Consider the following 26,576-nt stretch of genomic DNA (forward strand, 5'->3'; position numbering starts at 1 on the left):
ACAGTATTAGGGTTGGTTAATGTTAAAGGGCGAATGTGGCATTGTTAAGGGTTACGTGTACAAGGATTAATGTGTTCAAATTTCACACCCGTTTGTCCAACCTCCCTACACCGTAATACGTTTGATAATTCACAGCAATGCTCTAATTGGCCAGCGCTCAGAAACCGTACCTCATAGTCTGAAACTCTAAACCCAGCGAAACTACAAAACAAAGACTATTACCAGGGCACTACGGGCACCATAGGCACCATAACCACCTACAGCACTCTGTTGTATATGGAGCTATACTGATGTAACTTTTTTGTTTTCCTCCGAATATCTTGTACTTCACATGCAAAACACTTCAGGCAAGGCTTTACTTTCTTTTAATTCTCAAAAACAACTGGCTGCATTTCAATAGATGACTTTCTTACATGCAACCTGGGACAAAATAATAAATCTAAATGAAAATAATTTCCCACTAGGCTTGTAAGAACAGCTCTGACCCTCCAGCTGTGAGTCAATGCATAAACCTATCAGACTGCTAACAAACAGTGAGCGAACATCTCGCTTCACAATATGTCTTTATAAACCATGTGGGCGGCCCAGCGCAAGGAGGAAAGCACGTGCTTCCGGCTAGGTGCACGCCGGGAGTTGTAGTTCCCCATTGCACTGCGAGTCTTTGCACTCACATGACAAGCTGAGGAATTGCCTGCCAGGGTTACAAGGCACACAGAGGAGGGCAATGTGTGCAGGCACGCCCCCAATCAGCTTACACTTGAACTCTCCATAACTATCCTACAGACTGGACTCTGTGACTCCTTTACCCCAGCTGGTCCCAGGAGCTGTGAGATAATGTATAGATAGTGCTGGGGGGCTGTGCCATGGGGAGCTTTGACCATTTGTTTAAAGTCCTTGTTATTGGTGACTGTAGGGTCGGGAAGACCTCCCTACTGCACAGGTATGTCCATGACGTGTTCGCCAGTGACTACAAGACCACTATGGGAGGTAAGTACTGATCTGGGAAACAATAACACCATGAACAGTGCTGGCTGCTCATGTAATAACATGTATAATGCACTGCTCCATGCAGACACTGAACAGTTAGTGTTGCTGTTTACTATGAGGTTTACTTACTAAACACTGAGCTGAAAACAGAATATTAGAATAAAAAACCTGAACTGGCCATTTTTTTTAAAAAAAAATTTTTTAACTTTTGGCATTTTGAGTTTTAGAATGTGGCCAAAACCGAACCCCTCACTTGGTTGTTCTGAATATTCTCAATACATCCCCAGTGATATTCACTAAACTGCAAATTGTGGGGAATTCAAAACATAAAAAGCTAAATATAGACTAAAATATCTAAACTGTGACTATAGCAGAGTGAGAGATTTATTTCCAAGCTCAATTTGGCTATTTTTGCCTTCATTTAGCCATTCCCATTTCAAACATTTTTTTTTTTTTTTTTTTAAAAAGCAGCGTTATCAAGATAAATCAGCACTTTAATATATTGTCTTTGTAATGCATTCCTGCCTTGCTCACACAATTATACAGTAACATTGTGCTGGCCATTGCTGTGCCTTCACCTCGTCTGACCAAGGCTGCTCTGTTAGAAGCATTGGTTTGTACAGAGATCATTGCTTTATTTTATGTAAAGTGACTTTTAATGAATCTTAAATAATAAAAGCAACAAGAATTCTGAACTAGATGGACGCAAGTCTTTTTTTTTCAGCCTGTGTAACTAATGTTAAAAATAGATATATGTATGAAAAACTTTGTATTCAGAAACGTTCTCATTTAGCTCTTATTCTTATAAGTTAGAAGGAATTTGGTAAATTAGGATTGGTAGTTAAAGGGCACCTGTAGTGCTCAAAACAATTTTTAACTCTTTAAAAAGAGCATTGCATGCGCTGTGGTTGCTATGGAAAATCCCTATCTGGCTCTGCTAGTGTCTGTTAAGGAGTATAGGAAGGCAGTGGTGTGACGGAGGAGGTTTCCCCTGCTTGGGAAAGTGTCCTCAAGTAGATCAGATCAAGTGATGGTGAGAGGAGGAGCTTGGGTGGACCAGAAAGCAGCAGAGGAGGAGCAGGCGTTAACCTCGCTAGTGTGATTGCGGCGGGGAGCGGAGGTCAGGCTACCTCTATAATTTATATTCCAAAATGTGTTGACTACCAAATGATTGCTTTGACAAATTCTTAGCTGTTTGAATAACTGTGTTTAATAAAAAAAAAAATAAAAAAAAATGCAGTTGACCGGGGAATTACCAGCTTTAAAATAGCTGCATTGGAAAAAATTAGGAACTTGGTCAAAGCTTTTTTCCCCCCCAGATTTGGGGTATTCCCTAAATCTTTCAAATGAACCAGTGTTGAGATCATTTTTATTTTTTATTTTTTTTGTAAGACCCTATACATCATACTAACCAGCAATGCGTAGTAAAACATTTGTGATGACTAGTTACCAGCAGGGCCGGATTAAGAGCCCAGTGGGCCTGGTGCTGATAATTATGATGGGCCTAATTACAAAATCTTATTGACCAAAAACACTAAAACAGTCCTACCTCCTAAGCGTCATGTATCTGATGGAGATGATGCTGTAGGGAAACTCATAGGACACAACTATGAGAACACATACCCTTTGCTAATCTCATGCTTTCATCTTTCAAGTAAACCCATACCCCCTAACAGCAGTGTCCAGTAAAGCAGGAAGTCTATGGATGCGGTAAAAGGGTGGGATACTGACACAAATCTCATAACCAGAACGGCCGAAAGGGCGAACATACACAAAAAGGGGGAATGTCTGTGTCCCTATGTCTCCTAGTCCCTTAGTGTTTGTGTCCTCATGTCTCCCAGTGTCCCCATGTCACTAGGGGACATTGAGAGACATGGGGGACACAGATACTAGGGAACACTGGGAGACCTAGGAAATCTGAGACTCTTGGGGTCACTGGGTGACAGACACAAGGGGACACGGGGAGACATGGGGCACTGAGACACTGTGATATATAGGGGACACTGGAGACTTGATAAAAACCTGGGTACAGGTCAAAATGTTGCGGTGTCCAATAAACCTGCTTAAAGCTATCACAGTGAGTGCCTGAGATTTTTTTCTTTTATACTAGGGGACACAGAGACACTACGGGCACAGGGAGACATGGGGCACTGAGACACTGATACATAGGGGACACTGATACATAGGGGACACTGGAGACTTGATAAAGACCTGGGTACAAGTCGCGGTGTCCAATAAACCTGCCTAAATCTATCACAGTGAGTGCCTGAGATTTTTTATTTTATACTAGGGGACACTGAGACACTAGGAGACATGGGGACACAGAGACATTGGGAGACTAGGGGACTTTGGGAGTCTAGGGAACAATGAGACACTAGGGACACTGGCACACTACAGACACTGAGAGACACCAGGGACACATGGGGATACTGAGATACTAGGGACACTGGCTGGGAGACATGGGGACACTGCCATGTTTCCTATGTCTCAAAGTCGCCCAGTGTCCCCATGTCTCCCTGTATCTCCATGCCTCTGTGTCCCCTAGTGTTTGTATCCCCATGTCTCCCAGTGTCCCTTAGAGTCTGTGTCCTCATGTCTCCCAGTGTCCTGATGTCACTAGGACACTAGGGGACACTTAGAGACATGGGGACACTGGGAGACACTAGGGACAGTGGCTGGGAGACATGGGGACACAGACTAGGGGCCACTGGGAGACATGGGGCCACTGTGCCCCTAGTGTCTCAGGGTCATGGGCGTCCGAATGGGGGGGGGGTGGGTAAGAGGGGTACCCCTCCCCCGGATTTTTCAGCTTGTGCTGCTATTTTTCGTTTTAGTGTGAGAATACAGTGCAATACCAGTGCATGTGAATGGAGAAAGGCAGGAAGATGCAGCTTATCCCTGCTTCTCTCTCATGACTGAAACCGCAGGGAAGCAGCACAGAGGCAGCCTACAGAGCAGGTAAGTGAGGGATGGGGGTAAAGTAGAAGGAGCAGCAAGGAGCAGGAGGGGTCAGCAAGGGGCAGGAGGGGTCAGCAAGTAGTAATAAGGGTCTGCTACGAGTAGGAAGGAAGGGGCAGCAAGGAGTAGGAAGGAAGGGGCAGCAAGGAGTAGGAAGGAAGGGGCAGCAAGGAGTAGGAAGGAAGGGGCAGCAAGGAGTAGGAAGGAAGGGGCAGCAAGGAGTAGGAAGGAAGGGGCAGCAAGGAGTAGGAAGGAAGGGGCAGCAAGGAGTAGGAAGGAAGGGGCAGCAAGGAGTAGGAAGGAAGGGGCAGCAAGGAGTAGGAAGGAAGGGGCAGCAAGGAGTAGGAAGGAAGGGGCAGCAAGGAGTAGGAAGGAAGGGGCAGCAAGGAGTAGGAAGGAAGGGGCAGCAAGGAGTAGGAAGGAAGGGGCAGCAAGGAGTAGGAAGGAAGGGGCAGCAAGGAGTAGGAAGGAAGGGGCAGCAAGGAGTAGGAAGGAAGGGGCAGCAAGGAGTAGGAAGGAAGGGGCAGCAAGGAGTAGGAAGGAAGGGGCAGCAAGGAGTAGGAAGGAAGGGGCAGCAAGGAGTAGGAAGGAAGGGGCAGCAAGGAGTAGGAAGGAAGGGGCAGCAAGGAGTAGGAAGGAAGGGGCAGCAAGGAGTAGGAAGGAAGGGGCAGCAAGGAGTAGGAAGGAAGGGGCAGCAAGGAGTAGGAAGGAAGGGGCAGCAAGGAGTAGGAAGGAAGGGGCAGCAAGGAGTAGGAAGGAAGGGGCAGCAAGGAGTAGGAAGGAAGGGGCAGCAAGGAGTAGGAAGGAAGGGGCAGCAAGGAGTAGGAAGGAAGGGGCAGCAAGGAGTAGGAAGGAAGGGGCAGCAAGGAGTAGGAAGGAAGGGGCAGCAAGGAGTAGGAAGGAAGGGGCAGCAAGGAGTAGGAAGGAAGGGGCAGCAAGGAGTAGGAAGGAAGGGGCAGCAAGGAGTAGGAAGGAAGGGGCAGCAAGGAGTAGGAAGGAAGGGGCAGCAAGGAGTAGGAAGGAAGGGGCAGCAAGGAGTAGGAAGGAAGGGGCAGCAAGGAGTAGGAAGGAAGGGGCAGCAAGGAGTAGGAAGGAAGGGGCAGCAAGGAGTAGGAAGGAAGGGGCAGCAAGGAGTAGGAAGGAAGGGGCAGCAAGGAGTAGGAAGGAAGGGGCAGCAAGGAGTAGGAAGGAAGGGGCAGCAAGGAGTAGGAAGGAAGGGGCAGCAAGGAGTAGGAAGGAAGGGGCAGCAAGGAGTAGGAAGGAAGGGGCAGCAAGGAGTAGGAAGGAAGGGGCAGCAAGGAGTAGGAAGGAAGGGGCAGCAAGGAGTAGGAAGGAAGGGGCAGCAAGGAGTAGGAAGGAAGGGGCAGCAAGGAGTAGGAAGGAAGGGGCAGCAAGGAGTAGGAAGGAAGGGGCAGCAAGGAGTAGGAAGGAAGGGGCAGCAAGGAGTAGGAAGGAAGGGGCAGCAAGGAGTAGGAAGGAAGGGGCAGCAAGGAGTAGGAAGGAAGGGGCAGCAAGGAGTAGGAAGGAAGGGGCAGCAAGGAGTAGGAAGGAAGGGGCAGCAAGGAGTAGGAAGGAAGGGGCAGCAAGGAGTAGGAAGGAAGGGGCAGCAAGGAGTAGGAAGGAAGGGGCAGCAAGGAGTAGGAAGGAAGGGGCAGCAAGGAGTAGGAAGGAAGGGGCAGCAAGGAGTAGGAAGGAAGGGGCAGCAAGGAGTAGGAAGGAAGGGGCAGCAAGGAGTAGGAAGGAAGGGGCAGCAAGGAGTAGGAAGGAAGGGGCAGCAAGGAGTAGGAAGGAAGGGGCAGCAAGGAGTAGGAAGGAAGGGGCAGCAAGGAGTAGGAAGGAAGGGGCAGCAAGGAGTAGGAAGGAAGGGGCAGCAAGGAGTAGGAAGGAAGGGGCAGCAAGGAGTAGGAAGGAAGGGGCAGCAAGGAGTAGGAAGGAAGGGGCAGCAAGGAGTAGGAAGGAAGGGGCAGCAAGGAGTAGGAAGGAAGGGGCAGCAAGGAGTAGGAAGGAAGGGGCAGCAAGGAGTAGGAAGGAAGGGGCAGCAAGGAGTAGGAAGGAAGGGGCAGCAAGGAGTAGGAAGGAAGGGGCAGCAAGGAGTAGGAAGGAAGGGGCAGCAAGGAGTAGGAAGGAAGGGGCAGCAAGGAGTAGGAAGGAAGGGGCAGCAAGGAGCAGGAAGGGGCAGCAAGGAGTAGGAAGGAAGGGGCAGCAAGGAGCAGGAAGGGGCAGCAAGGAGCAGGAAGGGGCAGCAAGGAGCAGGATGGGGCAGCAAGGAGCAGGATGGGTCTGCAAGGAGCAGGATGGGTCTGCAAGGAGCAGGATGGGTCTGCAAGGAGCAGGATGGGTCTGCAAGGAGCAGGATGGGTCTGCAAGGAGCAGGATGGGTCTGCAAGGAGCAGGATGGGTCTGCAAGGAGCAGGATGGGTCTGCAAGAATGAGAAGGGAAACTTTGGACCTTCTCATCTCCCCAGGTAAAAAAAAACAATATCAGTGTTAATGTGTTCACTTTTATTTACTGAGTGTCAGGAAACACAGAGGGCCGCTGGGTAGGGGTGCCGCTGATTGGCTAGATGGGTCAGCTAGCACTCTAAGCCAATCAGTAGCTCCCCATTTATAAAAACTTAAAACATTTTTATGAATCGGGAACTAGCGATTGGCTTAGAGTGTCAGCTGACCACTCTAGCCAATCAGCGGCACCCATGCCCAAACGTCAATCTGCACTTCCGGACACTCTGTTTCAGAAGTCGAATACCACTGAGCGACCTGGAGATCTGGAGCTGAAGGAAGCCTTTGGGGGTAAACCATTTGAGAGCGGTTTCACCCCTTCAAAGAAAGAGCACCCATGGGCCTCCTTGCATGACAGCATTTTCATTTAGATAAAGTTGTTATGGTGACCAGAATGTTCCTGTCATTTGATGAAAGGAACACTATAGTGTCAGGAATACAAACATATATTCCTGACACCATAGTTGTGAAAACGCTATTCATCCTTGCTTTATGTGAAAATGACTATGCTCCTTCCCTTTCATGACACTGTCATAAAGGGGCCAAGCATGGATGTCATTACAATTATGCCCCCTCCCCTCCCCCCCGAAAAATTCCTGCGGACGTCCATGCTCAGGGTCCCCATGTTCCCAGTGTCCCAATGTCTCAGCGTCCCCATGTCTCGGAGCTGCTGTCTGGACTCTCTGTGCAGAGCTGCTCCCCCGCGGATCAGTGAGTAGAGAGAGGCAGGGAGGGAGATGCCGTAACTTCTTATCACTGCCTCTCTCCACACAAACAGCGACTGGCCGGCGCTGGTATTGCAGAATAATCTAGGTTTATACTGAGACAGACATTTGTATTGCCGGTATTACTGCAATACCGGCACCGGCTAGGCAGCCTCAAATACCTGAGAAATACTTCTGAGAAATACCTGGCAACCCTAAGAAATACATGAGAAATACCTGGCAACCCTAAGAGTAGTGTGTAAAAAAAAAAAAAAAAAGTGTAAAAAATGTTTTATTTTTTTTTTTAAACCAATGGGCCTGGGCCTGGAGCTGCAGCTCCATCAGCCCCTATGTTAATCCGGCCCTGGTTACCAGTTCATTAATTACATTTCAAATCTTTTTTTTTTTTTGCAATACTTTGGTGAATTCCCTGTTTAGTGAATGTAAGTTGGGTAATAATATTAATGAGATGGAGATTTGGTTTTACGGTAGTCTTTTTTTTTTAATTTTTTTATTTTTTTTTATACATATATTTTGTCAGATAGTGTACATTGTGATATGCCCCATTCTCAAGTATGTCCTGGAGAGCACGTATAAATAAATACATTTTTACCCACATTACAATTCTAGATACATTTTCACACAAATTGCAGACATATACAAAACAATTATACATTTAAATATACTCTCCAAGCACTATAACATCTACTCTAGACTGTTTGAGCTAAGCCCGGCAGTGCAAGGCTTAGCTCAGGGTTTGATAAATTTGCTTGGAATCTTGCAGCCAGCTAAACAATATAGAAGCCAGATTTTTTTTTTTTTTTAAACTAACAGTTTTATTTTCAACAACAAAAATAAAATTCTTGAAGGGAAACTATAAACACCAGAACCACTACAGCGTAACCACTTAAGGACCAAACTTCTGGAATAAAAGGGAATCATGACATGTCACACATGTCATGATTCCCTTTTATTCCAGAAGTTTGGTCCTTAAGGGGTTAAAGGACCACTACAGTGCCAGAAAAAACAAACTAATTTTCCTGGCTCTATAGGGTCTTTAGGTCCCCCCACCCTTATGGCCCCACTCCCGCCGGGCTGAAGGGGTTAAACACTTACCTTTCTCCAGTGCCGGGCTCCCTGGGGAACTCTCCTCCCTCTTCCGACGTCATCCGCCGAATGCACATGCGCGGCAAGAGCCGCGCGTGCATTCAATCAGTCCATAGGAAAGCATTTCTCAATGCTTTCCTATGGATGTCAGCGTCTTCTCACTGTGATTTTCACAGTGAGAAGCGCCTCTAGCGACTGTCAATGAGACAGCCACTAGAGGCTGGATTAACCCTATTGTAAACATAGCAGTTTTTCTGAAACTGCTATGTTTACAGCTGCAGGCTTAACCATAGATGGACCTAGCACCCAGACCACTTCATTGAGCTGAAGTGGTCTGGGTGCCTATAGTGGTCCTTTAATGTAATGGTTTTGGTGTTTATATTTTGTCCCTGAATGTATTCAGAGAAAAGGCAGTGTTTACATTGCTGCCTCGTGGACCTCCTATAATTACAAAAATGGATACTGCACTCTCCTGGATCCCAGGGTGCAACTGGGCCTGAGGCTGGCCAATCCTCACAATGTAATTTGCAGAAAAGTAATGATGGTCAAGGCACTTAAGTCAATCCATTGGGCAGATTTATTGAAGCAGATGCAAAGCAATGTTTCGGCCTACAACAGGGCCTTTGTCAAGTGCCCTGTAATGGATATTGTGATTTGAGTGTTCTAATAGCAATGAGTGCAGTTGTTTTTTGACTGAATTTGAATTGAAGCTGGTGTATTTTTTTTTTTTTAAGGACTTCAGAGTGGTAGCAAATTTGATATTTGTCAGGTTATTCCATGTTTGCTGTATATGAGAAAGCTGCCTGGCCGACCTTCTTTTTGATGTGAGGAATGGAAAGTAAAGAGCAGGGAGTGGAATGGAGGAATGAGGGGCAGATTAAGTTGGAGTAAACATACTAATCAGGTAGTGTGCGAGTTTTCCTGAGAAACCAGAAAGAAAGTTGACCAGTAGCAAACTGGACACGTGAACATGTGTCCTCTCACCCCCCCTGGCTGTGGTAAGCTATCCCTCTACCCCTCTCCTCGCTCCCTCCCTCTATCCTTCCTATACTCTTTCCCCCTCCCCTCTTTCTCTTACTCTTCCCCTACTGCTGGGAAACTCTGAAATAAACTAAAACTGGTTCATGCATACTAAGCGTACAGAAAGTCGGGTTGTACATGTGATGGAGCAAATGGAGATCTGGAATTGTATAGCACACAAACGCCGGAGGACGGATCTTGCTTGATCATGTTGCTCCTAGTGACCATATTATGCAAAACCTACACAGATCGCCCTATAGATAGGTGGACAACTGTGGCAAGGACACTTACTCAACGAAACCCCATTTACCTGCATGTGTACTCTCTCCCTGTCCTGTGTAATGTGTGTAACTTATGAATAACGTGTTCAATCTCCCAACCGATGACTACGCATGAATTAGCTACCGGTAATTAAGACGGGTAGCAGAAAAAGTTAACCCCTAATGGAAAATGTGTAAGGCATAATGGTTTCATATGCATAAGTGTTTATATGTATTGCAATTTATTCGGCTTTTGCACAAGCCTTTCTGCTAATGTTAAATCGCTATCTTTGTCAAGAAGAAAAAATAAAGAATTAAAAAGAAAAAAAAAAAGTTGACAAGTATGTCTGTCTGAATTTGAGATTTATCCAAGTTAGTTTCAACATATCAGAATAATGATGTATGTGTTAGGGATCTCTGAATCCTCTTCATAGAGTGTAGAAGCTATAGAAGTGGTTATAGAAGCCAACATCATATTTCATCCACCACTGCCATAATGCCATAATTGTATAGATTCAATGAATGATTGTTTTTCTAAACTTAAATAGACAGACGATAGCTGGAAATGTACAGGTCTAGGGTTCCCATTAACTTCTGCTGTTTCTAGGGAAGAGCTTACAGAAGGACACATTGCAGCAGAACTGGAAGGTTTTATTCATTGCAAAAAAACAATATTTGTAAATTTGCATCCAAAATGGCACGTGTTTTTGCCTTGTTAAATTTACTCTATATATGGAAGTCAATTTAGTGCAGTTTCCATGGTGATTTATCTGATTATGCATGTTTCTGAAAGTTCATTAATATTTGTAGCCAATATCTCAAAAGGTTATAAAACAAAAAAATGCACATGTATGCACTGTTGATGTGTTTTTTGTTTTGTTTTCTCTACAATCTTCCAGTGGACTTTGCTTTGAAAGTTGTGCAGTGGTCAGAAAGTGAGACAGTGAGACTGCAGCTATGGGATATTGCAGGTACTGTACATCTATATCTATTATACTGCTCATGTGCTGTGATGATCACTAACTCATGTTTAAAGTTCCTTTTACACTGTCTCAAGCTGTCATTTTTACAATACAAAGATATTTAAGTACTTCATATGCTTAAAGGACCATTAAAGGATTACTCCAATGTCAATGGCACCTTCTGTATTTCAAAGTGGTCATGTAGGAAGGAATCTGGCTGTGCAATTTTGTTTTTGCTTGAAACACTGCACATCCAGAGTTATTTGCTCTTGTGTTTTGGGGGCTAGTTACACCCCCACGTGGCACACATGATTTTGACAGCCCGGAACTCAATTCTGTGCATATTTTACTTATGTCGTAAGCGCGCACTGCAAGCTGGCAACGGTTTTAATCTGATTCTTCCCTTGAAGGCAGTGCCTGCAAGGAGAATCTTTTCTGCCCTTCCTCTCCCTATACCCTCCATTCAATAGGTTTTCAGGATCCCTCCCATTTAAGACCATGGTATAGAACAGCGTTTCTCAATTGGTGGTGTTCCGCGGCAATTCGCCACAACCAAGGTTGGAAACAGCTCATAAAAGATCGCAGGAGTGCGATTTTAAGCCCGCCCTGCCGTCAGTGAGCCCGCCATTTCCTATCACTCGTGATAGAGAGTGGACCTGAATGTGCAAGCTCTTTTTATGGGCATTGAAATTCTCTGTTAGGTAGGGACATAGAAAGCCTCTGTTGGGGGCAAAAAACTGTTAACTGAACTTGGATTGGGCTTCTCATCTATTTTTTTTTTTCTTAAACTTATTTAGAAATTATTTGAAATTATAAAGTGTGTGTGTGTGTGTGTATACCTCTCTCTATATATCTGAGCTGTTAGCAAAACAGTGCAGTCAGGTAATGAGATCTGTATTAAAGTGTTCGTTTTACTCCAAGGCTGAGGCATTTACGTTACATTCTTTCTAAGAGATTTGTAAAAATCTGCAACCTTTTCAGCCAGGTAATGAGATCTGTTTCAAAGTGTACAAATCTTTTTGCTCCAAGTCTGACTCAAAAAATCTTCTTAAGTTCAGTTCTTTCTAAGCTTTATCAAAATCCGTATCTTTTTGTAGTCAGAGGAGAGATCTGTATTTTTCGACCCCTAGTCACCTTGATTGGGATTTTTATTTAGGGCCCCCACCCGCTGCTCAGGGGTGGGGCCAGGGGGGGAGGACAGTAGGTCCCCCCCGCCCCCTTATTGTTTTTTTTAGGGCCCCCACCCACCGCTTAGGGGGGGAGGACAGTAGGTCCCCTCGCTTATTGTTTTTTTAGGGCCCCCACCCACCGCTCAGGGGTGGGGGCTAGGGGGGGTGGCCAGTAGGTCCCCCCCCCACCATTCTTATATAGGGCCCCCACCCGTCGCCCATGGGTGGGGGCTGGGGTGAGGACAATAGGTCCCCCCACCTATTTGTTATTTAGGGGGCCCCCACCCGCCCGCGCAGAAGGGGGGGAGGGGCGGTTAGTAGTTTTTTTGATAACTGTGAGCAGCCACAGGCTGTTTAATAGACATGCCCCTACTCGCAGTATAGCGAGTAGGGGCATAATTTACTAATACTAAGTAATCTTTTACTTAGTATTAGTAAATTTGGCTGAAAGACCAATTTAGGTCTTTCAGCCTTTTAGTAGATGGCTCCCTAATACCGTGGGAATTAGGGAGTTATCTACTAAGCGGCTGCAAGATGCAGCCACAGCAATGAATAGGATCGGAGTTTCATTCATTCGAATGATATTCCGATCCGAACAAAGTCCCGAATGGCGTTCTAACACGAATGGAGAAACTGTTAGAACGCAATTCGGCAGTTTTGCCGGCGTTCTGTCTAAGTGGCAGGAAGCATCGTGGGAACAGGGAGGAAAGCTAAGGATCATGGGAAAATTGCTGTGACCACTGGAAACGAAGCACACTTTGCTCCTCCGCTGGTCACTGCATAGGAAACCTCCAGAAGATAAATAGTCCCTACTTTTTCTTAAGTTTTAAAGAAAACCATAGCAGATAGGAAGAAAAGAAGAACAGATCCTGAGAGAGGGAGAGAAGATGAATTTGGGGAAAGGTAAGTTCGGCATGACAGTGCCACTTTAACAAACATTTTTTGGTATCCAAAGTAGCATAGCTTGCAGACATATTCACAAAATGAATCGACATATGTTTATCACCCCAAGGAAAAAACACTAATATTTTTTAATGCAAATATTTTCACTGCCTCATAAGCTGCAGATTTGTACCTCATCTGTTGAGCAAAATAATTTGAACTCTTTGCCAACACTTAAGGATTTTCTTGAAGAATCAGAAATTAAACTTGAAGATGAAATTTGCAATGAAATTGTAGATCATCTTCGCCATTTAATCACATCTATTAATCAGTATTTTCCATTCTTGAATGAAAAAAAATGACTGGGTTCGAAATCCATTCATAAAAGAAATGCCAACCTATATTTCTGATGTAGATTTTGAGAATCTGATCAATATAATTTTTGGCAGTCAACAAAGCCAAAAATTTCAAGAAGTTCCTCTTATTGCTTTTTGGGGTGATTTACGCGAAGAATACCCAGAATTGTCCAAGCGGGCAATCAAGGTTCTGTTGCCATTCGCCAGCATGTACTTATGTGAAACTGGATTCTCGCTTTACTCTGCAACAAAAACAAAGTATCGAAATCGACTTGACGCAACTGCAGACATGCAAATCGAATTGTCTCCAGTTTGAGTAACATGATGTTTTTGGGGGGAAGGGTGTGTTTTTTTTTTTTTTTTGTTTTTTTTTTTTCCTTTCTTTTGGTCTACATTTTTCAAATACAAGAGCTGTTGTGCATACTTGTCAGGCACAGTGGAAAGACCAGTAAAGTCACCCAAGCCACTTCATCTCAGTGATCTGAATGCAATTAATCCATTAAGGAAGCTTGGTTGCTTGCCTATCAGGTCTCCAGATTGAACAACCCTGGAGGAGGTAGAGAGGTAAGTAGTGACAAAAAAAGCCTTGGACCTTGCAAAAAGGTAATTAAAACTTTTTTTTTTTTTTTTTATTGCAAACTGCTGAGCTGAGGGACCTGGATTAACTTAGGGACAGAAACCTAAAGCATTATGAATACAGTTTTGTATTAACGCTTTTGTAAAAATAATTTTGGTTGTTAAAGGAACACTATAGTTACAGGAATACAAACATGTATGTGATGTTTAGATGGCCGGTGCCCCTGTCAGCATCTCTCGAATCAATGCATCTCTATGAGGGATGTTCAGCACCTCCATGCAAAGCGTGGAGACGCTGAAAGTTAGTGGTGCCTATTAGGCAGCACAGACCCAGGGAGCACCTCTAGGGGCCGTCTGTGTGACTGCCACTAGAGGTGTTCCTAGGCAGCAATGTAAACACTGCCTTTTCTCTACAGCCGCCATAAACCCTCTCCTCCTTAATGGGCGGCTTGGACAGCCCACCCGTAGCATTTGGCAGAGGGAAGATTCCATCTACTCATTCCATACCCTCATGTGGGGCACAGTTGCCTAACAAACAAGTTTACTCACCTGCTATGAACAGAGGACTTATTGCCTACACATCGAGCAGGCTCTCAAAAAAGACCAATATTGGCATCCCCCCCGATAAGGACATGTTCTGTACAAATATAAAGACTAACACCGAATTCCAATTACCCTTCCCGCCCCCCTCCCCCTTGAAGTTCAAGACACCCCCTGTGCAGTGGAGGGTGTGCGCTCGGTAGCTGGTCTCCACACAATGCTCTTTAGGGTTTTGATGTGTATATACTTGGTTATGTTTACTATTTTCGTTATTACTGTTGCAAAATCTGTTATACCCCTTGCCTTCTGTTCTCTCTGAGATGCTCTCCACACGCTGGCTTGGGCGTACCGGGAAACCTAGAGACAAAACCCCCACAATTACAATGCAGAGAAGGAGTCGGGAAGGGTGCTGCCATCTGGGTAGGCCCCAGGGTCCCCCCGACTTTACCAAGATGACTCCTCCTCATAGATTTAACTTGGTGTCCCTCAACGCCCATGGTCTAAACACTCCGCAGAAGCGCAGGTTGACCCTTTCCCAGTTACGCGCACTGCACGCCTCAGTGGTTTGCATACAGGAGACTTGCTTCTCTGTCAAACATCCCCCTAAATTCTCCTCAATAGTATATTGTTTCACTCTGACTGGCATTTCAAATGTGTAGATGAGTATAAGAGCAATGATGGCAGACTTCTAATTCTGGGGGGAGTACTTAATGAAACCCAGGTGACCATAGCAAATCTATATGCCCCCAATACCAACCAATATGACTTTATTAGGAAAGCATTGAAAAAACTTGACCGACTGAAACAAGGGCAAACGCTCATATGCGGAGACGTCAATTGTGTGTTGAACTTTGACAGATCCGGAGTCCAAGGCTCTCACCTCCGATCCACTCACCTAGTTGACAGACTTCTTCCACCTGCATGGCCTACACGATACTTGCTGATCGCCCTATCCGGCCACTAGGGACTACACGTTTTACTCTAAAGTCCACAACCAATATTCCCGTATAGACATGTGCTTGATAGATGTGAAAACCCTAGATACACTAGACAAGGTCACTATTGCCCCAATAACCTGGTCCGACCACGCCCCCCTCCGATCCTCATTCACGGGGACGGGGAAGGTGGCGACTTAATGAGTCCCTTATAGACCGTATTGAACAGGCAGCAGAGATGAGGAGATCCCTAGCAAATTATTTTGTGGATAACCAGTACACCGATATGACCATAACCACGGTAAGGCGGTGATGCGCAGAGTACTGATCAAAAATGGCGCGAAATTACGTCGTCAACAAAAAGCACTTCACTTCTCTACAATTTAAAACTGTCCGAAGAAAAACACCCACTGAGCCCCATAGACAGGCAGTACACAAAATTAAGACCACCTAGGAAGCCCAACAGATGCAACAAGTTGAGCAAGCGATCTGAAAATGAATTGCTTTAGGCAGGGGAACAGAGCGGGACCGCTACTTCCGCCTTTGTGCAAGGAGGAACAGAAGGAGCACTGTCAGAGCCCTGCAAAATGACCTCTGGCAGGCCACAAATGTGCATGTGTCTGCTCAAACGGTCAGAAACAGAGTCCATGAGGATGGTATGAGGGCCTGACGTCCACAGGTGGGGGTTGTGCTTACAGCCCAACACCGTGCAGGACGTTTGGCATTTGCCAGAGAACACCAAGATTGGCAAATTCGCCACTGGCGCCCTGTGCTCTTCACAGATGAAAGCAGGTTCACACTGAGCGCATGTGACAGACGTGACCGAGTCTGGAGACGCCGTGGAGAACGTTCTGCTGCCGGCAACATCCTCCAGCATGACTGGTTTGGCAGTGGGTCAGTAATGGTGTGGGGTGGCATTTCTTTGGGGGGGCCGCACAGCCCTCCATGTGCTCGCCAGAGGTAGTCTGACTGCCATTAGGTACCGAGATGAGATCCTCAGACCCCTTGTGAGACCATATGCTGGTGCGGTTGTCCCTGGGTTCCTCCTAATGCAAGACAGTGCTAGACCTCATGTGGCTGGAGTGTGTCAGCAGTTCCTGCAAGACGAAGGCATTGATGCTATGGACTGGCCTGTCTGTTCCCCAGACCTGAATCCAATTGAGCACATCTGGGACATCATGTCTCGCTCCATCCACCAACGTAACGTTGCACCACAGACTGTCCAGGAGTTGGCAGATGCTTTAGTCCAGGTCTGGGAGGAGATCCCTCCCCCCAGGAGACTATCTGCCACCTCATCGGGAGCATGCACAGGCGTTGTAGGGAGGTCATACAGGCACGTGGAGGCCACACACACTACTGCGCTTCATTTTGACTTGGGGTGTGTGTGTGTATATGTGTGTGTGTATGTGTATATATATATATATATATATATATATATATGTTTTTTTTCTCTCTTGCCTCATAATTTACACACCTTGTAACCCTATTGCAGTGTTTAGTAAGGCAAAATAACGCTCAAAATCTATTTCTGCTGCAAGAATCCTTCCTTGCAAGTTTTGAGATACCAGCAAGCTGCCAGTCTTGCATCCAATGTCTCTTTTAACAAATGTGGGAATGTTGTTTGTGAACACAATTCAGAAGAAACTCCTGGATACAATTCTATATTCTGTGTGTGTGTGTGTATGTAGAATTGTTTAATTGTTCAATAGTATAGTTGAAAGTTCTTATCTGTATAGGTTAAAAACTGTTGTATATGAACTGTTTTAATGTTCCTTAAATTCTTGAATGTTTAAGCAGAGCCAAGTGTGTCAAAGATACTTGTGAAGTCACTTGACTTCCTGAAACTTAAATATTATGTTGTAATTTTAGAAGAAAAATTCTAAAAGCAAGTTCTTTATTAGATTTATAAAATACAGTACTACTGCTTTGTGTATACTTGGTATAAATATACCTACTTTGTGCTGTTGTCCATATTTTGCTTGGCTTATCACTTTTTTACAGTTGACACTACATTTTACTTTCCACCACCGCACAAAGCAGTTTGGTGCTAATTGTTCCCTTTGTTGTCCCACAGTAAGTAGTCGGTCCATTTTCAAACAGTTGGATACTTGCATAGGTCCAAAGGGCACCTCTATAGGAATCCAACTCATTGGCATAGATTTTCAGTTGACCCTCATCAGACAGTGAATTTTGTCCAAATCCAGACAAAACAGATATATCTGGAGAAGATGCTGGACTGGAGTGCTCATAGAAATGTTACCTGCACATTATCCCAAATCCCTATGCACATTTAAAAAAAGTGGAGGTTTTTTAGTATCACTCCAATGTGTTAATAAGGGGCTTAGAAAAATATCACTTTCTGTCTCCTTAGACTTTGCATTTAGATCAAAGAAGTAAGCCGAATTGTTAATTTAGGACTTGCTTAAGAGTTTTGCCTTGACTTGACAGTTGAGCTTGCACTTTAGTAGCCTCCTATGGCTACTAAAGTGCAAGCTCAACTGTCAAGTCAAGGCAAAACTCTTAAGCAAGTCCTAAATTAACAATTCGGCTTACTTCTTTGATCTAAATGCAAAGTCTAAGGAGACAGAAAGTGATATTTTTCTAAGCCCCTTATTAACACATTGGAGTGATACTAAAAAACCTCCACTTTTTTTAAATGTGCATAGGGATTTGGGATTTTGAGCAGGTAACTCTTTTTATATATTTTTGGGGGTTTGTTTGTTTTATTCTATATATTGGGGATGATAAATACTATAGCTGTTGCTGCTGGCCAGGGGTAGTGGTAATATGAGTACAGGGCTTAATTCTGTATCTTTATAAATGTTTGACTACTTACATGGGACGATTCCAAGAGGACTCCATAACCATTACGTAGCGTTTTGGTGTTTATGGTGCATAGACAGAGCTTCTAAAGGGATACTCCAGGGTGGAAGTGACCCCCATTCTTTTTAAAGTATTCCTTGTGCAATAATAAAATATATGCAAAAAAAATAAAAAATCTTTGGGCAGAGCAGGATGATGGTCCTGTTTGTGGTCTGTTGGAATCTTAGTTTAACACATGCAATTGCAGCATCAGAGGGTTTGTTTCCCTATCATCTGGTAAATCCTACAGTGACAAAATGTAATGATGATATTATTATTTATATAGCGCCAGTAAATTCAGTAGCGCTGTACATCACCATCAGAAGTGACCTCACTGGGACTATGAAGCACTGCATATAGCTCATTTGTCAGTCTGGAGCCACTATATATCATTCCAACTGAGATTGGGAAGGCCCATGTATTGATTGTGTCTCTCTGGTGTGAGCAGTGATTTAAGCCTAGGGGAATGAGCAAAAGCAGGGCAAGTGATTGTGATTTGAGCTTGCTGACACCAAGTTCCAGCCACGGGGACTTAAAGGGCTGGATGCAGCACTCCCTTTGAGCGCTGCATGTAGCTCTTCGGTCAGCGTGGAACCACTTATTGCGGCCCCAGCTATTGAAAGATACCTGGGGTTCCAGGTAACAGCAGAGAAACCGTCCCTGCTGGTAAAGTACTGTGATGGGTGCTTAAAAGAAGAGTATCCATTATGGAATAATTCTGTCATTGCTCTTTAAAGGGTTAATAACTGCTAATGCTATAGAGAAATATTCTACTTTTAAGGGAGTAAATTGTAGATTACTAATGTTTGATTTTGTCAAACTCTTAAAATCAAGTGCCAAGAAATACACATATGGAAATATTTGCCTTATTTCTGTATAAGATTTTAATGGATTGCTATTTTTATTTAAATACTGTCTGTTTATTTCTGTATCATAGTGATGCATGTAACCTAATGGGCGTTCTTTGGATTTATGTAAAATTCACTGTTTGTGACGTGTCTTTATTAACTATTTCTTGTCATTCATTGCTTAGGTCAAGAGAGATTTACATCTATGACTAGACTCTACTACAAACAGGCATCTGCTTGTGTGATCATGTTTGACCTGACTGATGCCGATTCGTTTAGGAGCTGCCAAATGTGGAAGAATGACTTGGACAGTAAAATAACGCTGTCAAGCGGCTCTCTTCTGCCATGTATATTACTGGCTAATAAGGTAAACTATTTGCTGTTAGTGCATAATTCCATTTAAAGGTACACTTCAGTCTCCTAAGGCACTTCAGCAGTTAACACCGGTTAAGGTCTCCTCTGGCTTATTTTAGAAAAGTGCCTATTTCAAGAGAATTTTTTTTTTTTTAAAACCTATAAATCTCCTTGGTAATACCTCCTGATACACACTTTGCAAAATTCAAAAGAAGATTCATTTATTTGTTCTTGTTTTCACTTACATAATTTTGGAGGATTAATTCTTCCAAAAATCATCATTTTATTTGGCTGCAGTCATCAGATTGTTTGTCTGTCACATTAGTTTATTTATTATTGTATTTTCTTCTAGTGTGACCTCTCCCCTTGGGCAGTAACTAGAGAAGAGATTGACAGATTTAGTAAAGAGAATAGCTTCATTGGATGGACGGAGACATCAGTCAAAGAAAATAAAAACATTAATGAGTCCATGAGGTCAGTATGCATTGACTGTTTCTATAAATAAATATTCCTCACCCTTAGATCACAAACAAGCGAATAGCATGAATGCAACTATTGTATAGCAGGACTTCAAATTTTAAGCCTGACCTTAAAGGTTAATCGCCACTGCAAGCCTGAAGGGCCCATGGCACACTCACAATGGTGAATTCTAACTTTGCAGTTTAATTTTTACTTGTCATTGGCTAGTAGTAAGTTGTAATTTGTACATAGTGTTTAACATGTGAGAAAATCTTCATCAGAGCTTAGCCAAATGTTAAAGGGACTCTCCAGTGCCAGGAAAATCTGCAGAATCCTGCAGTGCTCCCATCGCTCCCACCCCCATCCCATGTGGCTGATGGGGTTAAAACCCCTTCAGTATAAGAAATAAACTGCAAAGATAAAACAGGGCGCCACAGTCACTCTAGTAGCCAACTTCTTTTGAGATATTCTCACAAATAAAGAGAATAAAAAACAATCAGCGAAAATATAATACAATTTATTGAAAATCAGAGATAATTAAGCAATGGCACAATACATAAATGTGCAACAATCTATATTCAACAGGAACGTTTATATTTAAATAAAAATCATATATATTTAGTTTTCATTAAAAATCATGTGTAGTCGGGGGGCGGGGCTGGACCACCGAGCTGGCTGGTCGCATACGAGATCAGCTCCTTCAATCCAGCTCAAATAAAACGTATTAAACAGGGAAAAAGACCAAACAACTGACCGGCAGAGCGGGTCTTCGGCGCCACGGGAATACCGGTTCCAGGGAGAGGCTGGTTCCACGAGCTACAGTCCCCAGGAGGTGAAGCTCCCGATGGCCAAGTTGGAGCCCACGCCGGCGGTTAGAGGGGCGGACGGCAGCTGCCCCACTATCCTGCCACATGGTGTCCAGATGGAAGCCGAGACCCAGGTGGACCCTTTGGACTGGTGGGGTGATTCCGGTCCTCATCCAGAGGCTTTGTAACCAGAGCCCAAAGCTGCCACTATCCCGCTCGAGGACCCGAGCACGGCGCCCAAAATGGCGGAGGACATGTGCGCTGGAATCGGCGGAAGCGACTGCTCTCCCACACAGGTCAGAGAAACCAACAGGGCCCCCACACGCGGACCCAGAGGGCTAAAATAACCCAGGACCTGTCCTGCACCGTGGCCCCACAAACAAAAGCTTATCAGTTCTCCCCACGAGCCATGTTGCGGAGGAAGCAGGACGGGATCCACATTGACTGCCGACCTGGCAGCCTGCCACACCACACCACGCTTATCCTTGCCAACGACCACTAACCCAGCAGCCGAGCCAGGTGCTCCCACAGTGGGACCAACCTCAAGCACTCCCCACGCATGCCCTGAAACACAGCAGCCCCGAGAGGAAGCTACCGGACCCGCCAGGCAGCCAGCCCTAACATCCAGCGCCCAAGCACCCATCCTGAAGGTCTCTCGCCTCCGCAAAAGATACCAACGAGAAGTATGGAGGGACACGCACCGAAACGGCAGACCGAGCAATGGTTCAGCACAAACCCACATAAATAAAGAGAATAGACATAAAAAAAAAAATATATATATATATATATATATATATATATATATATATATATATATATATATATTTATATTTATTGTGTGTGTGTGTATATGTAAAAATGTGAGGAAAAATAATAAATAATAAACGGAGATAAAAAAATATATATAATTAATAACACGGAGTACATAATCATTCCATAAAAGCCAATATGTCAAGATCTGTATTAAGGCCTCAGGGGACAGAGTATTTCAATCTGTATATCCACTCTGTCTCCCTCATTGCTAGCATTTTGTTCTGTATCACCACCCCTCCAATGAGATATGATGATGTCAATCCCAATACATAAAAAAAATCTAATCTAATTATGTCTGGTCAGAATGCATCTCATAATCGTTAATTCAATCATTTTGGACAGCTTTTATACCCTTTTCGTGATCAATAACGGTATAAAGAGATGCCAAATCAACGGTTACCCAAAGATACTCCTTCTTTCAATCGAGACCCTCAAATTCTTTAATAACTTGAGCATATGTGTCGCATATTTTTGCAAAAATAAGTCTATATAATGAGACATTACTGGTAAGGGAACTAATCCCACTGATAATGGGCCTTTCTGGTGGGATTCAAGACTTTTATGGACTTTAGGCAAATAATAAAATACTGCAGTTCTTTGTGACTTAATTAAACTCATCCTTATCAATTATTTTTTTTTCTTGCCCAAACCTTCATTGAAAACTTTACGTAACCTTTCTTTAACATCATTCATTGGGTTACATTTTTTAATATTTTATAAGTGTTAGTCTCCAAGTATTCTGAGACTCTTTCATATAATCTTGTCTGTTTAAAATAACAACAATACTTCCCCCTTAATCTGCCTGTTTGATAACGATTTCTTTATCTGTCAATTGCTTCAAAGCTTGTTTTCCTTACCCTTGTTTTTAGAAATTTTCTCAAATTCACTCATTATCATCTCCGTAAACACAGGGACATGGTCCCCTTTTTCCCCATGTGGGAAAAAAATCTTGATTTATTTTTTAAACCAGAATGAATTATTTCAGGTACCATGCTGCCCTCATCAGATGTTGCCATACTTTCAATAGAGTCATTAGACTTATAATTCACACTAAAATCCATACTATTTTTCTATTGACTATTTTTATTTTTCTTCTTCTTCTCAAAAAATCATTTGATCGTTAATTTCCTTAAAAACCTTTTGAGTATCTATAATGAATTTAAACATATTTGGATTTGTTTGTGGGGCAAATTTAAGTCTTATTCAAAATTCTTACATTTTCAGTACTCAGAATTTCTTTAGATAAATTAAAAATACCTTCAGTGCTGATCTCTTTATTTAATCTATTTCTCCTTCCTCTGGTTCCCCTAGTCCTCCAGTTGCTCCCAAGAGCTTTCTTTTTTGGGTGGAGTCTGGGTTGTCAGTGGGGGGTGGGGGAGAACTTGTTCCTCTGGAACCAAACATTTGGGCTTCAACGGTAATGACCTTTTGGGCGGTTCTCTAAAAACACCTCCACGTTGCTCAGACTTCTTTCTTATATTACTATTTGTCATATTTATAAGAGTTTCTTTTCTTCTTTCTAACATCTTCATTATTTAAATTTCTTATTGTTTTAGGTTTTTTCTGGGTTAACACATTATTTGTTTCACGTCTATTCCTTGCTCCATTCTTACTCTGACGGAACTTATTTTCTCTTGTGTTCTTATTATTAGGACCCCTAAATCTTTTTCTCCTCCATTCTATTCTTATAATCATACTTGTTCCTAATCCATTTGTTTTCCTTAATTGTTAAATAAAAACAGAGAAACTAGAAGAGAGAGCATTTTAATAGTTTGCTATGCTCTCAAATTTTTTCTTCATCAAAATCCTTACTGATTTCGGATTCTATTTCAATTTCTTTAAGGCAATCTTCCTGGTATTCTACCAGGATTTCCATTAATTGGTTTAAACACTTATCTAAAGTGTCATTCCATCTAGCCATGAAATTATAATTCTCATGGCCAAAAGCTGGTTCTTTTTCAATCCTCCGTCCTCTAGGGATAATCCCTAGTTTTGGATATTGTTGGAGCTATCTTATCTCCCATCCTTTTTCACTTCCTTCTTCGCTAATCTTTTAAGTTTTTGGAAGGAAAAATTATTGGTATTAAGATTTGGTGTGGTCTCTCTCTTCGAGAACAGACTTTCAACTCTTTTATTCCTTGCATCTCTCATTGTAGTTGTCATTAGCCTACAATAAGCCATAGTAGACCACTACAATAATTAGCGTAAAGAGGACTAAGGTGCATAAATCACACAATCTCACACCAACCCTAAGGAGTGTAACTTATACAGAAAAGTATAATATAGAATAAATAATAGAAAAAATAAGTGGGTGAGTGAATAGAATGATACCGGAAAAAAGTGCAGGCAAGCCTCTGTCTAAAGGTCAGTCACTTACCTGAATCCAGCTCTTCCACCGCCGATGTCAGCCGGCGGGGGAGCCCTAATGCGCATGCGCGGCAATGGCCTTATTCAATGCTTTCCTATGGGAATTCTGGCGACGCTGGAGGTCCTCGTGCATAGCGTGAGGACATCCAGCGTCATTTTTTGTGTTCTAGGAACCCGGATGTCCCTCTAGTGGCTGTCTGATAGACAGCCACTAGAGGAGGACTTAACCCTGCATGGGAATTATTGCAGTTAATAAAAACTGCAATAATTACACTTGCCGGGTTAAGGGTGGTGGGAGTTGGCACCCAGACCACTCCCATGGGCAGAAGTGGTCTGGTTGCCTGGAGTGTCCCTTTAACCCCTTAAGGACCAAACGTCTGGAATAAAAGGGAATCATGACCTGTCACACGTGTCATGTGTCCTTAAGGGGTTAAAAACAGGTTGCTTATGGGAAATGTACTGGTCAATGTTGGAATAAATCCTCCAATAATGTGTTTGCAGCTAGGACCCATAGGGTATAAATATATACGTAGTTACATAGCTGAAAAGAGACTTGCGTCCATCAAGTTCAGCCTTCCTCACATATGTTTTTGCTGTTGATCCAAAAGAAGGCACAAAAAAAACCCAGTTTGAAGCACTTCCAATTTTGCAACAAGCTAGGAAAGAAATTCCTTCTTGACCCCAGAATGGCAGTCAGATTTATCCTTGGATCAAGAAGCTATTACCCTAAATACACATCTACTTGTGGTATTCAGTATTTATTTGTAAGTTGTGTGGTTTGTTTTTTGGTTTTTTGTTTTTACAATTGGCACTCTTTACACCACAACTTCAGTGTTTTGACATCCTAAACATGCAGCCATTTTTTGCATGCTTAAATCTTTGTAATTTTTGCAGAATGCTGGAAAGTAATCCTGACTTCTTAGTGTGTCACCTCTCTCCAGAAGAGTTCCTTATTAGTGTATTTGCACAGCTCAGTCACTGGGAGTTGCACTGCTAGAATCCAAAGAGCCTGCTTTAGGACACCAGGCAGGCACATAGAGTGTCACTAAATGTCTTCAGTGCATGTCTGTGTTGTGCAGAATTCTGGTTTTGTTCCCAAAATACTACAAAGATTTGAGCATGAAAAATGTGCAGTATATTCATGAGGCTAAAACCAATCAAATGTATTAAAATTGTGTGGGCAACCTTGGCTGTCCATTTTAAAGAAGTGGTTATTCAGGAAAAAAGGTATGAAATATTTGGGGAGGAAAGAAGTGATATATTAGGGGCATAGGGCTTCTTCACAAGTTACATTTAACCCATCACAAGCTGGACATTCGATAAAGGGGTGACATAGGAAACCAAGATTCCATTCTAAATAATTAAGTGTTCATGGGACCCCTCTATGCTACTTGCCTCTATTTCACCAGGAAGGAGCGTGAATAGGAAAAGTGTGGATCGTCAACACCAATACTTTAGTCACACACTACCCCACATGTTGTGGACATAGAGGGCCAGTGAGTAGGTTACCATCATTGATAGATTTTCAAAACCCCTGTTATACTTAATAACTCCATTTACATCTCTCTATATTTAATATTTCCAGCCCATGGTTTGTGGAATAATGCTTGGTTATGGCTGATTTGGGTAATTTGACACCAATTCAAGTGTAGTCTGGATAAATTTGGAGAGGGTAAATTAGACGCAATAAGGAGGAGTTTGCTTCCAAATTTCAATGAAGTGCCCAAAATGTGAAACATATGGCAAAAAAAAAACACACTTGGGCTGGTGGTTTTTGGTTTTTTTTGGTTTTTTTTGGTTTGTTTTTTATCCTAAATTTACGTTACATTTCTTATTAGTCAAATTCACTGGTCTTGAATCCAAGAAAAAAACACCTTATTTTCAATTAAAAAAAAATCAAAAAAAAAAAAGAGTGCTATGAGGGGTTAAAAGCTGCCATATTTACATTGTGAAACTTTTTCTATTGGTAAGCAGTTTTATAAATATAATTTGTGTCTTACAAAGAGCATTTTAACTTCTGCTTAGCCACCAATATGAGGTTTATTTTTCAGTATTTGCTTGCACACATGACTTTGATCATGGTCACCAGAACAACTACAGCTTAATGTAGGTGTTCTAGTGAGTATAATAATTGCCTGCAGGCATTTTCATGCAAACACTGCCTTTTTCAGAGAAAAAGGCAGTGTTTCAATTGCCCCCTAGGGACACCTGCTGTTCAGCGTCTCCACGCTCTGCATGGAGCCGCTGAATTTTTCTCATAGAGATGCATTGTTTCAATAGATCTCTATAAGGAGGTGTTGATTGGCCATGCAGGAGTTTGTCCCCACACCTGTGGGAAAGCATTGGATTGGTTAAAAATGATCAATTCTGATGATGTCAGTAAGGAGGGAGGCGGGGCCAGGTTTATTCCCTTTTAATGGTGCTAAGGGTGGACTAGCCACCTGAATGGGGATTTTTAACCCTTTAGGGTTAGGAATAAATGCTTGTGTTCCTGACCAAATAGTGTTCCTTTAATTCGTATCTCAATTTTTCCTCCCCTTTCTGGGTCTACTTTGCGTTATTAAAATCACCTTATGTTTTTTCTTATTTTCCTGTTTTTCTAGAGTTCTGATTGAGAGGATGATGGAGTCGAATTATTCAAACATCATTTTACCACCACAAGGAGATTACATTCAACTAAAGGACATTTCTGATTCTAGTTCAGGATGCTGCTAGAACATCGAATGCGTTGTGTATACAAACCGTTCCCTCCATGCCTTTTAGTAAGACTGGATACAGCCCCTTGTACATAGCTACATTTGCCGTGAAAATATGCATTGTGTTTTTGGGCATACCATTGAAAATGATGACATTGTTGCTTTTTAATTTCCTGCTTTTCTTTTTATTTTAACATTTCCGTTAATTTTTTTTTCCATAATCTCACTATTTTCGATGGTATTGAGCACTTTATTTTTGTATTCTTCCCTGGAAGTACTTGGTTCTTAAGAGCTTAATTAAAACACATTTACCCTCTCTGTGGGCAGCTGGTACTGTTGCAAGAAATATTATGCCAGAGAGATTTTGGTCAGGCTGATGATCTACCTAGTGTGAAGACAGAAATTTAGTTTTGAAC

The 26,576-nt window shown here is 43.1% G+C and overlaps 1 protein-coding gene across 1 annotated transcript; it reads left to right on the forward strand.

Moving 5' to 3' along the window:
- Nucleotides 1-672: 672 nt before the first annotated feature.
- On the forward strand, nucleotides 673-26,331 carry RAB29 (RAB29, member RAS oncogene family). The gene is made up of 5 exons (XM_063444345.1): nucleotides 673-987; nucleotides 10,435-10,506; nucleotides 18,851-19,032; nucleotides 19,372-19,493; nucleotides 26,068-26,331. The coding sequence occupies exons 1-5, from the start codon at nucleotides 864-866 to the stop codon at nucleotides 26,177-26,179; spliced, it is 612 nt and encodes a 203-aa protein (XP_063300415.1). The 5' UTR covers nucleotides 673-863; the 3' UTR covers nucleotides 26,180-26,331.
- Nucleotides 26,332-26,576: the final 245 nt, after the last annotated feature.

The sequence above is a fragment of the Pelobates fuscus genome, chromosome 1 (assembly GCF_036172605.1).
Source record: "Pelobates fuscus isolate aPelFus1 chromosome 1, aPelFus1.pri, whole genome shotgun sequence".
Taxonomy (NCBI): domain Eukaryota; kingdom Metazoa; phylum Chordata; class Amphibia; order Anura; family Pelobatidae; genus Pelobates; species Pelobates fuscus.

What these genes read in the sequence shown, in the direction of transcription:
- RAB29 (XM_063444345.1), top strand. Translation starts at nt 864, where the DNA reads ATGGGGAGCTTTGACCATTTGTTTAAAGTCCTTGTTATTGGTGACTGT. An exon ending in CTACAAGACCACTATGGGAG is followed by an intron (nt 988 to 10,434) that starts GTAAGTACTGAT and finishes ACAATCTTCCAG; the next exon opens with TGGACTTTGCTTTGAAAGTT. An exon ending in AACATTAATGAGTCCATGAG is followed by an intron (nt 19,494 to 26,067) that starts GTCAGTATGCAT and finishes CTGTTTTTCTAG; the next exon opens with AGTTCTGATTGAGAGGATGA.